We start from the raw sequence: 14,890 nt of genomic DNA on the forward strand, positions 1-14,890 counted from the left end.
CAGAAACAGAATAATTGTAAAATATATATTACTATTTAAAGTAACTGTTTTCTATTTGAATTCATTTTTTTGAAAGTAATTTATATCTGTGATTTCAAAGCTGAATTTTTAGCATCATTAATCCAGTCACATGATGCTTCAGAAATCATTCTAATATTCTGATTTGCTGCTCAAAAACATTTATTATTATTATGTTAAAACAGTAGAATATTTTCAGGATTCTTTGGTGAATATTAAGTTTAGAAGAACATCATGAAATAGAAATCTTTTGTAACATTATTTCTTTATCAATTTAAAGAATCCTTGCTAAATAAAAGTATTCATTTCTATGCTTTCTTTCCCCCCAAAAAATAAAAAAATAAAAAATACTGACTTCAAGCTTTTAAATGATATAGTGTATAATGATCTTTGGATGTTTCATTCATTAAAGAATCCTGAAAAAAGTGTACTCAACTGTTTTAAATATTGATAATAATAAAAAAAATCTTGAAAAGCAAATCAGCATATTGGAATGATTTCTGAAGGATCATGTGACAAATTTAGCTTTGATCGCAGGAATAAATTATATTAAAATATATAAATAATTTCAAAATATATTGAATTAGAAAACAGATATTTTAAATAGTAAAAATATTTCAAAACGTTATCGTTTTAGCTGTACTTTGGATTAAATAAATGCAGGCTTGGTGAGCAGAAGAGACTTTAACATTAAAAATCTTAGTGTTCAAAAACTTTTGACTGGTAGTGTATTTTAAGTCTTTACTGTCACTTTTGATCAATTTACTGTGTCCTTGTTGAATTAAACCATTAATTTCTTCTTACTGACCTCAGACTTTTTTTTTAGTGTACACTTTTAAAATGTAATATTTCTCTTTTATGGTAAAAGTGATAAAAGGGTTTATAGTCCAATCAGACACTCCTGAGAATCAAAATGTTCCGACCCTTAAATCCAACTACCAAGTATCAAATCATAGTTCACAACTGGGAAGTAAATTAAACCCTGCTGATAATTTTAATGAAAAGCAACAAGCTCTTTGACATTTCCTGCTCACAATTCCTACTTCAACAGGAAATACAGTAATAAATCATTTTAAATATCTCTGTATTAATTCAAGACACATTTTAAGCATAGTTCAAATTTATGTGAAACTTGCATATTTTGCTGATTATTGCAACTGGAAATGATCAATTATTGTCATGTTTTGGGCTGTACTAATCGGTCGGACCAGAAAAAACATTTGGAGTACTATATACTACCAAAGGTTTTAACAAATCAAGTAGAAGAGTGCAAAAACTGCCTGAGGCATTTGTGGTTGGCCAAACTAAACCAGGATTTCCAGAACAAGAATCTTGACAACATTCGTATTTGTTCTTATAATTTCCGGTCAAGTAGGTGGAATATTAGGCTAATATCTTAATTAATACTGGTAATACGTATCTTTACCACCTATTAATTTCAGTTTGTTAAAATATTGCGCCCTTTTCTGCTTACTAAGTCCTTCTCTATATGATTTAGCAGCTTCCATACATTTTTTCGTGGTTTAGACAGCATAAATTAGCAGAACAACGTATTTAATAGTACATTAACCATGGTAACTGACCAAACCGTGACGCAAATGAAAACCCTCTATAGATAAATGTAGTATGAAAAGTCAGCATTGCTTTTTATTGCTTGGATTTGTTTGTAAGTGCTAAAATGACTCTTGAGTAGGTTCTCTAAGCTTGAAATACCAACAAACTAAATAGGGCTATCCATTTGAACAACATTTATTGCTGTGAATAAACAAAAGAAATACTTACGCCACACAATCAGACTCATCATCAGCCAGAAAATGGTAAGTGCGATTATCTGTAAGAGAAAACCCTCATTATTCCTTGCAAATTGACAATTCATCCTCAGCTGGCACCAGCTAACGTGTAATCAGCAAACAATCAGGAGAGATAAAACAGGTTTGAGGTCTTTTGTTAAAACACAAGTAGCAGGAAAGAACAAACAATTTGGTGCTCAAGTGCAAATACTGAATTTAAATACTGCCCTGTTTACAGAACAACCTGTCTTTAGTTCAAGGACTCCAGGATTATATCTCAAAATATGTCAGGATTGTTACATAACTTCATAATGACACTAGAGACCTGAGGCCAGAATAATGCATGGATGCATGCAGATACAATTAAGCAATTCTCTTCACCAAAAATAGCCTGAGGCTGGTACGCTTCAGCTTGGCGTGAAGATCTTAAAATCTACCTTTGATGGGGATTAGTTTCTATTATATCACATGGGTCTGAGCTCTCGGTTGGGGAATGCTGAGAGGGTGCGTGGTTAACTCACGTGAGATGAGGTCAAAGCATTTCTTGTCTTCCAGACTTGGTTTGATTTGGCAGGTGAGGAGATTCAGTTTAGCTGGTGATTTATTGGGCTGCAACAAAAGGATAGCAAATCATCATTAATATATCATGACTAAAGGTCTGCTTAGTGATATTAATTTACATCTCATTTGTATTGTGTATCAGCATTGGTTTCAGCCATTGAAAATGTAACTAAACATCATGGGAACATAAAATAATGATATACAAAGTTATATAGATATATATAAAGTTTGTGAACAGTAAGATTTTTAATGTTTTTATTTGATCCAAAGTAGCGTAAAAGCAGTAATATTCTGAAATATTTTTACTATTTAAAATAACTATTTTCTATTTGAATATATATTAAAATGTAATTTATTCCTGTGATCAAAGCTACATTTTCAGCATCATTACTCCAGTCTTTAGCGTCACATTATCCTTCAGAAATCATTCTAATATTCTAATTTGCTGCTCAAGAAACATTTTTATTATTATTATTAATATTTAAAACAATAGATTTCTTTTCAGGATTCTTTGATTAATAGAAACATCCAGAGTTCAGCATTTATCTGAAATAAAAAGCGCTTCTAACATTATACACTATACCAGTCAAAAGTTTGGAGGCTATTTTTTTGGGAGGAAGAAATTATAGAAATTAATACTTTTATTTAGCAAGGATGCTTTAAATTGATCAAAAGTAATGATTAAGACTTTTATAGTGTTACAAACGATTTCTATTTCAGATAAATGCTACAAATGGTTAAATGTTTTTGAGCAGCAAATCAGAATATTAGAATGATTTCTGAAGGATCATGTACTGGAGTAATGATGCTAAAAATTCAGCTTTAAAATCAAAGAAATAAATTACATTTTAAAATATATTCAAATAGAAAACAGTTATTTTAAATAGTAAAAATACATTACAATTTTACTGTTTTTGTCGTACTTTGAATCAAATAAAAAATCTTACTGTTCAAAAACATTTGACTGGTAGTGTATAAATAATTGAATATAAATAGTTATATATTTTTAAATAAAAAAATATATATTATTAATAAAAAGTAAAAAATAATAATAAATAAAAAAAATAAAGTGAAAGAGTAATACTGCAGCTTCTGAAAATTCGGTTTTGCCATCACAGAAATAAATTACATTTCAAAATATATTAAAATATAACAAAATATAAAACTATTTCAAAAAATTACAGTTTTATTTATTTTGATTTTGATTAAATAAATTTAGCCTTGATGAGCAAAAAAGACCTTTCAAAAACATTAAAAATCTTATAACCCCAAACTTTAGAACTGTAGTGTAAATAAAATAACAATAATTTAAAAAATCACAAAAAATATCAAACTATTCAGAGAGTCCAATGAGTCATATTCAGTATCAAAACTATTTTACAAAATTTAAAAATGACAGATCCACACAGTACAATATTTAAATACTATGTGTGAAATGCCGTTTTAAGGTTAATTTTTGATATCATATGTATGTTTTTGACAAAAAAAAAATTTGTAATTGACATTTCTAAGAAAATCTGCTGCCGTCATTTGGAAAACTAAAAGCCTAAAAAGTGCTTTACCAAGGTTATACCATGTTTTATCGCACCATTATAGCCTACACTGTAGAACTGAACATATATCTAGGTTGCCTTCATATTTTATCACAGAAACCAGCAGAAGAAAAAAAAACGCTTGCTGTGGGATTTCCAGAGAGCGATGTGAGCACTCACAGTTCCATGAGCGATGGTAAGATAGCAGTTCTGCACGGTACATTTCCTCTTCTGCCACATCTTCCTCAACCTATCAGAGAAATGGGATTACAGCACAGCATCCACATCACATTCTCCTCAATCAACACAGAGCACACATAGTGAATGCAGAGTCCGATACGCGTGTAACTCCCAGCACAGCGTGTCCTACAGCACACATGAATCATTTGAAACGAAAGGCTGCCAGAGCGCTTCCAAAAGGATTTATCAGGGAAATCTTAATGAATGAGTGGATTATACGTCATGTTTGAAGAATGCAGGATCCGGGAACAGAACTTCGATAATATCACAACCATTTGCTACAACATTAATTCATTTACCCATCACTCCTCTTGTAGAGGTAGCCGGATTTCTCTGTGCCATATTGCTTGTTGCCTTGAAGCTGGTGCATGCTGTACACAGTCTGCCTGCTTAGAGAATCCTGCACAATAGAGGCAGAAATGGAAAAGTCATGGTTTGGTTATATGCGGTGGCCAAAAAGCTTTGGGGATTTTCATTGCTTCTATGCATGGGGTATTCCACAAAACAGCTTAAAGGGATAGTTCCGTTTATTTTATTTTTTTGTTGTTGGGAACAAAAATGTTCCCACTACTCTCTTTCATACCATGAATGTGGATAGAAACCAGAGGGCTTCAGCTCCAAAAATGACAAAAAGAAGCAACATAAAACTATTACAAAATTAGTATAGATATGATAGCAACAGTTCACTTTCATTATACGGAAAAGAGCAGTGTGAACATTGTTTGGATAGTTCACCCAAAAATTTAAATTCTGTCATTAATTACTTACTCTCATGTTGTTTCAAACCCGAAGACCTTTGTTCATCTTCAGAACACAAATAAGATATTTTTTATGAAATCTGAGAGTTTTCTGACTGTCACATAGACTGCTTTAACAATTTTCCTTCTACCTTTATGAATTAGACTTTTATAGTGTTACAAAAGATTTCTATTTTAGGTAAATGCTGTTCGACTGAACTTTCTATTAATCTAAGTAAACTACTTAGCTGTCAACATAATAATAATAATAATAATAAATGTTTTTTGAGCAGCAAATCAGAATATTAGAATGATTTCTGAAGGATCATGTGACTGGAGTAATGATGCTAAAAATTCAGCTTTGAAATCACAGGAATAAATTACATTTTAAAATTAATATTTAAATAGAAAACAGTTCTTTTAAATAGTAAAAATATTTTACATTTTTACTGTTTTTGCTGCACTTTGAATCAAATAAATGCAGGCATGGTGAGTAGAAGTGCTTACTGTTTAAAAACTTTTGACTGGTAGTGTATAAATAATCAAATGTGAATATTTGTGTGTATATATATATATATATATATATATATATATATATAAATAGTATTAATAAAAAGTAAAAATAATAATAAATAAATATAAAAATAAAGTGAGCTTCTGAAAAGTCAGCTTTGCCATCACAGAAATAAATTACATTTTAAAATATATTAAAATATAACAAAATGTAATACCATTTTAAAATATAACAGTTTTATTTATTTTACATGCACTATTTTTAAAATTTTCTTTCTACCTTTTTTGGGCCTTGAATGTGTCAGTTGTGTTGTTGTCTATGCAGGGTCAGAAAGCTCTTGGATTTCATCAAAAATATCTTAATTTGTGTTCTGAAGATGAACAAAGGTCTTACAGGTTTGGAAGGACATGAGGATGAGTACTTAATGACAGAATTTTCATTTTTGGGTGAACTATGCATTTAAACGATGACTGAAGTTTTATTTTTGGCTGAACTTAAAAGTAAAGTCTGCAAAAGTAGAGTCACACAAACTTCACATCATTCATGCAGAGAGGTGCTAACACTAAGAGGAAGTACCGGCTCACACTTATGATGATGAGTTAAAACATTAAGGAAATGCACAACAGATGAATGTCACTTATGCAATGGAATATTTCAGGTTAAATATTATTAACAGAACATCTACAGTTCAAATGTAAGATAGTAGTTTACAGTCTGTTTAGTAGTTAACAGCTTTCAGAAAACAAAAACATGATAAACAGACATGAATTTGGCAGCAGTCTGACATCAAAAGGTATATTTATAGCGACAATGTCACACTATATTGCACATGCTCATTTTTTTTTCAACTAAGTGGGAAACATGAGGTGATAGTTTACATGCAAGTGTTTATGGGTAATTACAGCAGCTCGATAACATCACATGTTAATTTTAAAAAAGTATCTCGACTTACTCTTCTGGACTGCTATTTTGTCAGAGAAGCATTTAGAAAAACAATTATGTTAATAGCTGCTCTTCACAGTCATTCCAGGCAATGATTTTTTGTTGTTGTTAATTATTGTAGATGATTGACAGTAACAAATATACATTGATCCCCCTCCACCATAAATTACTTGAATAGGACTAACAAATTACTCCATAAGACCCTATCTATTTATTACCCTGACAAATAATATATAACGCCATGCATTGCAACATAAAATTTTATTGATTTTCCTGGAGCGAATCAATAGTGGTGGGTCAACTCTGAGACAGGAAAAGCATAGAGCATAGTGGTGGGTTAAAGCAATATATATATATATGGTTCAACCTTAATTTTATGAAGCTACAAGAATACTTTTTGTATGACTTTCTTCGCAAGTATGACTTTGTATGACTTACGTTCGCAAGAGTACCATGACTTTGCGCACAAAAGGTATTCTTGTAGCTTTAGAAAATTACAGTTGAACCACTGATAACACATGGACTATTATAACTATTTTAGATATATACAAAAATTGACTGTGTTGCACTTAAAAATAAAGCCATAGAAGTACATTTTTTGTCTAAATGGTTCCTTAAAGAACCTTTAACATCTGAAGAACCTTTCTGTTTCACAAAGGTTATTTGTGGCGAAAGAAGGTTCTTCAGATTATAAAAAGGTAAGAAAGAGATGGTTCTTTAAAGAACCTTTGACTGAATTGTTCTTTGCGAAACCAAAAATGGTTCTTCTATGGCATCGCTGTGAAGAACCTTTTAGAGCACCTAACTAATACCTGGAAACTAGGAAATGGCCTCAGTCTCCACTATACATATGTGACCCTGGACTACAAACCAGTCATAAGAGTCAATTTCTTGAAATTGAGATTTATATATCAAAATATCTGAAAGCCGAATAAATAAGTTTTCCATTGATATATGGTTTGTTAGTATTGGACAATATTTGGCTGAGATACAACTATTTGAAAATCTGGAATCTGAGGGTGCAGAAAAATCTAAATATTGAGAAAATTGCTTTTACAGTTGTCCAAATTAAGTCCTTAGCAGTGATTATCACTAATAAAAAAATAACGTTTTGATATATTTACAGTAGAAAATTTACAAAATATCTTCATGGAACACAATCTTTACCTAATATCCTAATGATTTATGGCATAAAAGAAAAATCAATCATTTTGACCCATACAATGTATTTTTGGCTATTGCTACAAATATACCTGTGCTACGTAAGACTGGTTTTGTGGTCCAGGGTCACATATAAGCCTTTAAGTAAACTAAACCATACAATGTAAGATCATATACAAAGAATGTGTTAAAGAAACCAGTTTAGAATTTGTAAACTAAACAGCTGAGAGTCTAACAGGTGAAAGCAGGCATGAGAAATTTGTGCGAAGTAGGAAAAATGTGTGTGCCAACGGAGTGGGAATGAGGTGCAAATAGAGTGTCATTCATTACCTCTTTGAATTCGGGCTGCAGAGCTGGTCTGAGCTGATCTCTGAGAGAACAGAGCTGTCTCTTCTCATCATCCTGCTTATGTTTGATCTATACAAACACACACACACACACACACACACACACACACACACAGACTTAAATTCCTCCAAACACATCCTACACGTCCTCTCCTCCTTGTACATTCCTCCAGAATGTGTGTTTTTCCAAGCGTGATTACTTAGGCTTTGGGTAAGACAATGGCCTTTTCATTAAGTTGTCTGTCACTCACAGCATCGAAGCAGCTGAAAGAAGCCGTCTACGTTATCAGCCAGAATTTTACTGTTACCAACTGCTTACAGTGCTGATTTTTCTCTGATTGTGTCAGTGCGAGGTAGAGCGGCAGAGGCTGGTAACCTTGATGCGGCGTGATCAAAGCAAACAAAAGCCACTTTGTGGTGGTTCTCCATGGTCTAGAGAGGAAACTGGGGATGTCAACTAAAATAATCTAGATTTTTAGCATCAAAATTTTTTTGGGTAGTTATGAAAGTCCATTTCCGCCACTAAATATTTTTTTATAAAATGCTATAACAATTTTTTACCTCACAGTTCTGACTTTTATTCTCAGAGTTGAGAGATATAAACTCGTAATTACGTAATAAAGTTATAAAGTCAGAATTGCAAGATATAAAGTCGCAATTCTGACTTTTTTCCCCTTTGAATTATGAGATATAAACTTACAATTGCGAGTTATAAAGTCAGAATTGAGAGATATACTTGCAATTCTAACTTTATTTCTCAGAATTGCAAGCATATCTCACAATTCTGACTTTAACAGTTCTGACAGTTTAATTATGACAAACTCGCAAATGCGGGTTATAAAGTCAGAATTGCGAGATATACCTGTAATTCTGAGAAATAATATCAGAATTGTTAGATACAAACTCGCAATTCAGATTTTTTTTCAGAATTGTGAGATATAAACTCTCAATTACAGGTTATAAAGTCAGAATAGCGAGATATACTTGCAATTTTGAGAAATAATATCAGAATTGTCAGACACAAACTCACAATTCAGATTTTTGCAGAATTGTGAGATATAAACTCGCAATTACGAGTTACAAAGTCAGAATAGCAAGACATACTTGCAATTTTGAGAAATAAAGCCAGAATTGTGAGATATACACTCACAATTGCAAGTTATAAAGTCAGAATTGCGAGATAAAAACTTGCAACTTTGACTTTTTTCTCATAGTTGTGAGATATAAACTCGCAATTGCAAATTATAAAAACTCGCAATTCTGCCTTTTTTTCTCAGAATTGAGATATAAACTCGCAGTCACGAGTTATAAAGTCAGAATTGTGAGGGATACTTTGTAATTCTGAGAAATAAAGTCAAAATTGTGAGTTATAAAGTCAGAATTGAGAGATATACTTGCAATTCTAACTTTATTTCTCAGAATTGCAAGCATATCTCACAATTCTGACTTTAACAGTTCTGACAGTTTAATTATGACATAAACTCGCAAATGCGGGTTATAAAGTCAGAATAGCGAGATATACCTGCAATTCTGAGAAATAATATCAGAATTGTTAGATACAAACTCGCAATTCAGATTTTTTTCAGAATTGTGAGATATAAACTCTCAATTACAGGTTATAAAGTCAGAATAGCGAGATATACTTGCAATTTTGAGAAATAATATCAGAGTTGTCAGACACAAACTCACAATTCAGATTTTTTCAGAATTGTGAGATATAAACTCGCAATTACGAGTTACAAAGTCAGAATAGCAAGACATACTTGCAATTTTGAGAAATAAAGCCAGAATTGTGAGATATACACTCACAATTGCAAGTTATAAAGTCAGAATTGCGAGATAAAAACTTGCAACTTTGACTTTTTTCTCATAGTTGTGAGATATAAACTCGCAATTGCAAATTATAAAAACTCGCAATTCTGCCTTTTTTTCTCAGAATTGAGATATAAACTCGCAGTCACGAGTTATAAAGTCAGAATTGTGAGGGATACTTTGTAATTCTGAGAAATAAAGTCAAAATTGTGAGTTATAAAGTCAGAATTGTGAGATAAAAACTCGCAACTCTATTTTTTTTCTCTGAATTGTGCGATATAAACGTACAATTGCGAGTTATAAAGTCAGAATTGTGAAATATACTTGCAATTTTAAGAAATAAAGTTAGAATTGAGAGATAAAAACTCGCAACTGATTTTTTTCTCTGAATTGTGAGTTTATTTCATAGAAATGTAAGTTTATATTACGCAATTCTGAAAAAAAAAGTCAGAATTAGAAAAGTACATCCCCCTGTTCTGACATTATAACTTGCAGTTGTAAGTATATATCACACAATTCTGACCTAATTTCTCAGAATTGCGAGTTTATATCTCACAGTTTTAATATTATAACACAATAGCGAGTTTATATCTTACAATTCTCACAATAAAAGTCAGAATTGCGAGTTTGTATCACGCAATTCTGAGACAAAAAACATCAGAATTGTGAGATTAAAAGTCGCAACTCGCAATTACCTTTTTTTTTTATTCAGTGGCGAAAACGGGCTTCCATAGTTAGTGCTTCACAGTTCTGTATAGGTTGCAGTTTAGTATTATTTATATACAATTATAGTAGGTAATCCACAGGTTAAACCAAATTGAGTCTTTAAAGAAGGGTTTTCAGCAGGATGAATTTTAATATGTAAGATTTCAGGTTTGTGAAAACCTCTAATACTGCAATGTGAGTCACTTGTCCACCTCGGTTACATCAATGTGGGTGTACACATATTGAGATGATCGACTTCACTATTTTTAGCCTACATACTATTGATCTGGGCTGACTATACAAAGCACGTCGAGATGAAGGAACCTTGAGAATGCACTGTGTTAGCTTGTGGGATGATAGGATGCCATAAAGACGCAGAACAATTGCCAAAAAGCCATTCTCTGCTCAGCATGAGCAATCTGCTCACTGAGATTGAGATATATTTGGCTGGGAATGAACAAAGGATGCGATGGATCCTCAGTACTTTTCAATTTAAAACTAAAGACCTAGCTTATGAGATGGTATATGAAGAAATATTAACACACTGGGTATCTATATGACAGCATGGGCTGAGTGATTGGGGCCAATGTCATGCTCATCCTGAGCTTCATTGCTGCAAAGTGAGATGTGTTCTGAATACCGATTAGCCGCTCCACCACATGATCGTGCCTCCCGTAAACACACACAAACACAGGGCTGATCCTGTTTGTCTGAATGGATTTTGAGTATACAGCGGCTAATCTATCAAATTGCTTGATAGATGATGTACAGGTTATCTGTCTGGATTATTTCAAGCCAGTTCGGATTTCAACGCCTTTTTATGCATTCTGACCTTTTCTTGAGTAAGCCACTCTGAATTTACAATTGAAATGTCAGTTTTGTATAATTATGCTAAATTTAAAAGCTAAGGAGCTGTCAAGTGGTACAAATATTTGGACAATTCTTCACTATGTCAAAGTCTTAATCACATCGTACTGTACGATATGAGCTATTTTTATTTTTATACGCTACCAGTCAAAAGTTTTTGAACAGTAAGATTTTTTTTAAAGAGGTCTCTTCCTACTGACCAAGCCTGCATTTATTTGATCCAAAGTACAGCAAAACAGTAAAATTTTAAAATATTTTTACTATTTAAAATAACTGTTTTCTATTTGAATATATTTTCACATGTATTTTATTTCTGCTACATTTTCAGCATAATTACTTCAGTCTTCAGTGTCACATGATCATTCAAAAATCATACTAATATACTGATTTGCTGTTCAAGAAACATTTTATTACTATTTTTAATTATTATTATTATTATTATTATTACCATCAATATTTAAAACAGTATTTTTTTCAGGATCAACATTCATCTAAAATAAAAAAAAGATTTTGTAATTATACTCTATACAATTCAAAAGCTTGGATTCATATATTTTTTGGGGAGAAAGAAATTTTAGAAATTAATACTTTTCTTTAGCAAGGATGCTTTAAATTGATCAAATGTGATGATAAAGACATTTATAATGTTAGAAAAGAATTCTATTTGAGATAAATGCTGTTCTTCTGAACTTTCTGTTCATCAAAGAAACCTGAAAAAAAATCTACTCACCTGTTTTCAACATAATAATAATAATAAATGTTTTTGAGCAGGAAATCAGAATATAAGAATGATTTCTGAAGCATCATGTGACTGGAGTAATTATGCTAAATATTCGGCTTTGAAATAACAAGAATAAATTACATTTTAAAATATATTTAAACAGAAAACTGTTTTTTAAAATAGCAAAAATATTCAAAATTTTACAGTTTTACCGTACTTTGGATCAAATAAATACAGGCTTAGTGAACAGAAGAGACTTTAAAAATCTTACTGTTCAAAAACTTTTGACTGGTAGTGTATATATTTTAATATATTTTATATTGAATACACCTGTCACCGTCTATTTGAGGTTTGGGTATTTTGAAGCCTTTGGCAATCCAAAAGCATGTATGAAAGCTTGGATGGCACCTTAGAAGGCAGTTCACCCTTATTTCTTCCACTTTCATACATCTGTTGTTTGTGGCTGATTATGATTGTAAAGTGGGATTTGTGCCACAGCATGTCATCTGTCCCATACATTAAGCAGCAAACATGTGCAGGATCACTCACAGCACTCAGTTGTCCCGTAAGCGCATCAATGTACAGCTTGAGTTTTTCCGTTGCAGCCAGACACTCCTGAAAGAAACTGAAAGGAGAAAGATGTTAATTACAAATCCCGTAACAAAATGGCATCATTTGTCAAGGCAGAATCTCTATCTCTTGCGCTTCTTTCAGTGGTTTCGCACCCTCTCAAATTCCAGTCACACTTAAAACAGCGTGACAGACTTGAGCGTGGAGGGACGCGACTATAAAGCAAGGCAATCAGTCACACCACACACGCATTTAACACTGATGGTGATGGTGCCAAGCAGGCACAGGTGTGCTACCCAGCCCACAGATTTCCTCTCACATGGATGACTTTGTTCATTTTGCTATGGTATGGTTCATGTCATTGGACAGATCTGTTGTGGGAGACTGAATATCTTGCTTTACAGGGACTTTTCGTCCAAGGGATTGTTGTTATAAATAGAAAAGTGCAACATTGTTCTAAATCACAGTTTTATCACAGACTTACTTGCATTGAGAGTGATAGTGCTTGATGAGGTTCTGTAGCAAGTCTACTCCTTTCTTGGTCTTAATTTCATTAACTTTGATGAGGTACTGTTTATGAGGAAAAACAAATGAGATTTAAAGAAATTATTACTTCCACTCAGCAAGGACACACTAAATTGCTAAAGGCTTTTACATCGTTATAACAATTCAGCATATTAGAGTGATTTCTGAAGGATCATGTGACACTGAAGACTGGAGTAATGGCTGCTGAAAATTTAGATTTGCATCACAGAAATATATTACATTTTAGAATATATTAAAATAGAAAACTGCTATTATAAATTGTAAAAATATTTTACAGTTTTACTAATTTAATGTATTTTTGATCAAATGAAAGCAGCCTTGGTGATCATAAGAGAGTTCTTTCGTAAACATTAAAAAAATCCTACCGGTTCGAAACTTTTTAGTAATGTAGTGTTAAGTACTGTACATACAGTCAGTGACTGTTTAGAGTCTTTTATATTCAAACTAGGGTTAAAAACAATATGTAGCATTTAGTGTTTATTGATATTAATTAGCAACAATGTCTTTATAATATCACAAAACATTTTTTGCAATCCTCATATTCATCTATGCGTTCGCATATATGACCCTGGACCACAAAACCAGTCTTAAGTCGCTGGGGTATATTTGTAGCAATAGCCAAAAATACATTGTATGGGTCGAAATTATTGATTTTTCTTTTATGCCAAAAATCATTAGGATATTAAGTAAAGATCATGTTCCATGAAGATTTTTTGTAAAATTCCTACTATAAATATAGCAAAATGTAATTTTTGATTAGTAATATGCATTGTTAAGAACTTAATTTGGACAACTTTAAAGGTGATTTTCTCAGTATTTTGATTTTTTTGCACCCTCAGATTCCAGATTTTCAAATAGATGTATCTCGGCCAAATATTGTCTTATCCTAACAAACCATATATCAATAGAAAGCGTTTTTATTGAGCTTACATATGATGTATACATCTCAGTTTTGTAAAATTTAACCTTATGACTGGTTTTGTGGTCCTGGGTCACATGTGTTTTTCAGGTCTGATGTCGATACCGGTTATACAGATCAAATGGACCGATAACCAATATTTTGAACCGATATACATGTTTGGTGTAGAAATTAAAATTAACGTGAAAATTAAGAACAACAAGAGCTCTGACAAAAACTTTACATGATTTTGAATCATTTTATTGGCAAATCGGTTTTGAAAATGGCCGATACTGATAACCACAACTGCTTAATGCTTAATATCGGTGCCGATAATCGCCCAGGTCGCTAATCGGATGACCCCTAATTAAAAACCCCTGGTTTGTAGTAATAGTGACTTAGGCAAAGTTTTTACTATTTGTATTTACACTTCCAGTTGAAGTTTTTAAACAGTTTTTAATATTTTTTAAAGATTTATTTTCTGCTCACCAAGCCTGAATTTATTTGATTTAAAGTACAGCAAAATTTTGAAATATTTTTACTATTTAAAATAACTGCTTTCTATTTTAATATATTTTAAAATCTAATTTATTCCTGTGATTTCACAGCTGAATTTTCAGTATCATTAATCCAGTCTTCAGTGTCACATTATTCTTCAGAAATCATTCTAATATGCTGATTTGCTATTTTTTTTTTTATTATTACTATCAATATTTAAAACACTACAGTACATTTTTTTCAGGATTCTTTGATGAATAGAAACATTCATCAAATAGGGGAAGAAATTATAGAAATTAATACTTTTTAGTAAGGAAGCTTTAAATTGTGATGATAAAGAAATTTATAATGTTACAAAAAAATCTATTTTAGATAAATGTTGTACTTCAGAACTTTTTATTCATCAAAAAAAAACGGAAAAAAATCTACTC

General features: G+C 31.7%; 1 protein-coding gene across 2 annotated transcripts in view; it reads right to left on the reverse strand.

Moving 5' to 3' along the window:
* The window catches only part of unm_sa1614 (un-named sa1614), a 55,319-nt gene that overhangs the window by 21,292 nt on the left and 19,137 nt on the right, over positions 1-14,890 (reverse strand). For both annotated transcript variants that reach the window (XM_073825707.1, XM_073825706.1), the window contains exons 7-13: positions 13,002-13,087; positions 12,497-12,572; positions 7,826-7,912; positions 4,441-4,541; positions 4,082-4,151; positions 2,330-2,417; positions 1,801-1,849 (exon numbers count right to left, since the gene is read on the reverse strand). In XM_073825707.1, the coding sequence (XP_073681808.1) occupies positions 1,801-1,849; positions 2,330-2,417; positions 4,082-4,151; positions 4,441-4,541; positions 7,826-7,912; positions 12,497-12,572; positions 13,002-13,087 (557 nt within the window). The remainder of the gene's footprint in view (positions 1-1,800; positions 1,850-2,329; positions 2,418-4,081; positions 4,152-4,440; positions 4,542-7,825; positions 7,913-12,496; positions 12,573-13,001; positions 13,088-14,890) is intronic.

This window comes from Garra rufa, chromosome 20 (assembly GCF_049309525.1).
Source record: "Garra rufa chromosome 20, GarRuf1.0, whole genome shotgun sequence".
Classification (NCBI taxonomy): Eukaryota; Metazoa; Chordata; class Actinopteri; order Cypriniformes; family Cyprinidae; genus Garra; species Garra rufa.